This window comes from Clinocottus analis, unplaced genomic scaffold (genome assembly GCF_023055335.1).
Source record: "Clinocottus analis isolate CAN_PGR_092001 unplaced genomic scaffold, fCliAna1.0.p SCAF_11, whole genome shotgun sequence".
NCBI classification, from domain to species: Eukaryota; Metazoa; Chordata; class Actinopteri; order Perciformes; family Cottidae; genus Clinocottus; species Clinocottus analis.
Window position 1 is genome coordinate 20,776,930 of NW_027175832.1, and position 1,412 is coordinate 20,778,341.

Sequence of the window (1,412 nt, forward strand, 5' to 3'; positions counted from 1 at the left end):
CCTCTCCCCGCCTGTATTTGTGTTATTAATTTACCAAGAATTAGAGACAAAATGTACAATAAACATAAAGTCAGTCGACATTTTAAAAAAAGACAAAATCTCCTAAACGTATTGACGAAGCAAAATAAATTTATTTAAATAACTTTTTGGAGGAGTTGCAGATTTAACTCCAGTGACATCATGAAAAGCAAAAAAAGAGTGAAGACCCCAATGCCTCCCATCGGAGAGTTCAAAGGTCAGAATGATCCAAACCCCATGGACCCAAAGCCTATGGACCCAAAACCCCCATGGACCGAAAGCCCCCATGGACCCAAAGCCCCCATGGACCCAAAGCCCCAATGGACCCAAACCCCATGGACCCAAACCCCATGGACCCAAAGCCCATGGACCCAAAGCCCCAATGGACCCAAACCCCAATGGACCCAAAGCCCTTTTGGACCCAAACCCCATTGGACCCAAAGCCCATGGACCCAAAGCCCCAATGGACCCAAACCCCAATGGACCCAAAGCCCCCATGGACCCAAAGCCCCAATGGACCCAAACCCCATGGACCCAAACCCCAATGGACCCAAACCCCATGGACCCAAACCCCAATGGACCCAAAGCCCTTTTGGACCCAAACCCCATTGGACCCAAAGCCCCAATGGACCCAAACCCCAATGGACCCAAAGCCTCATGGGACCCAAACCCCATTGGACCCAATGGACCCAAAGCCCCGTGGGAGTAAAAGCTGAATGTCTCCACTTCTGGTCTGGGTACCAGGAGGCTCCAGCAGACCCTCTTTACTTCTCGCTGCTGGTTCATTTCCGTATAAAAGGACTGGTCTCCCGTCGGAGCGCTGCTTAGTAATTGAAAAGCTAACGAGAGAATTAAAAGGACTCCGTGTTTCTCGGGAAGACTCGTCTCTTTGATGGAGGGCCAATTAAAAGTAAGACAGCTTTTCTTCTTCTTCTAAAGAGCCGAAGGGGAGCTGGGCTCTTTGTTGGCTTTGCGGTGCGACTCGGTTTGAAGCATCGTGCCGCCGCTCAGTTTGGATCCGGTTGGCCCGAAGACAAAAGGAATACTGATGACTGACACCTGGAAGGGGACGCGAGCCCAGAACCTTTTCATTCTCACTGGAGAGTCCAAGTGAAACACCAGACTTCAGTTCCCTTCCTGCTGTCCTCCAGGTTTCAGTTGTGACAGAAAGAAACACGACACCAGAACCATCAACCCCGACCCAGAGCTGCAAAACAGCAATGATCTGATGGAAGCCCATTGGACCCGATAAGGTCCAATTAAACAATTCAAAGAAACAAGTTCCTTCTCAACATATTGAAGTATTGTTAAATCCTCAAGGAGACCATCGGAGACAAAGTATTGTGTCTGAATTCTGGAGCAATTAAAATAAACAACGTTCATATTAGTCCCTT

General features: G+C 48.7%; 1 protein-coding gene across 1 annotated transcript; it reads left to right on the plus strand.

The window, feature by feature from the left end:
• Positions 1 to 241: 241 nt before the first annotated feature.
• Positions 242 to 727, plus strand: LOC137802977 (uncharacterized). Its single transcript, XM_068601215.1, has one exon. The coding sequence runs from the start codon at positions 242 to 244 to the stop codon at positions 725 to 727; it is 486 nt and encodes a 161-aa protein (XP_068457316.1).
• The last annotated feature ends 685 nt before the right edge of the window (positions 728 to 1,412 follow it).

Excerpts from the sequence above, each read along its gene's own strand:
- LOC137802977 (XM_068601215.1), top strand. The coding sequence starts at position 242 with ATGATCCAAACCCCATGGACCCAAAGCCTATGGACCCAAAACCCCCAT.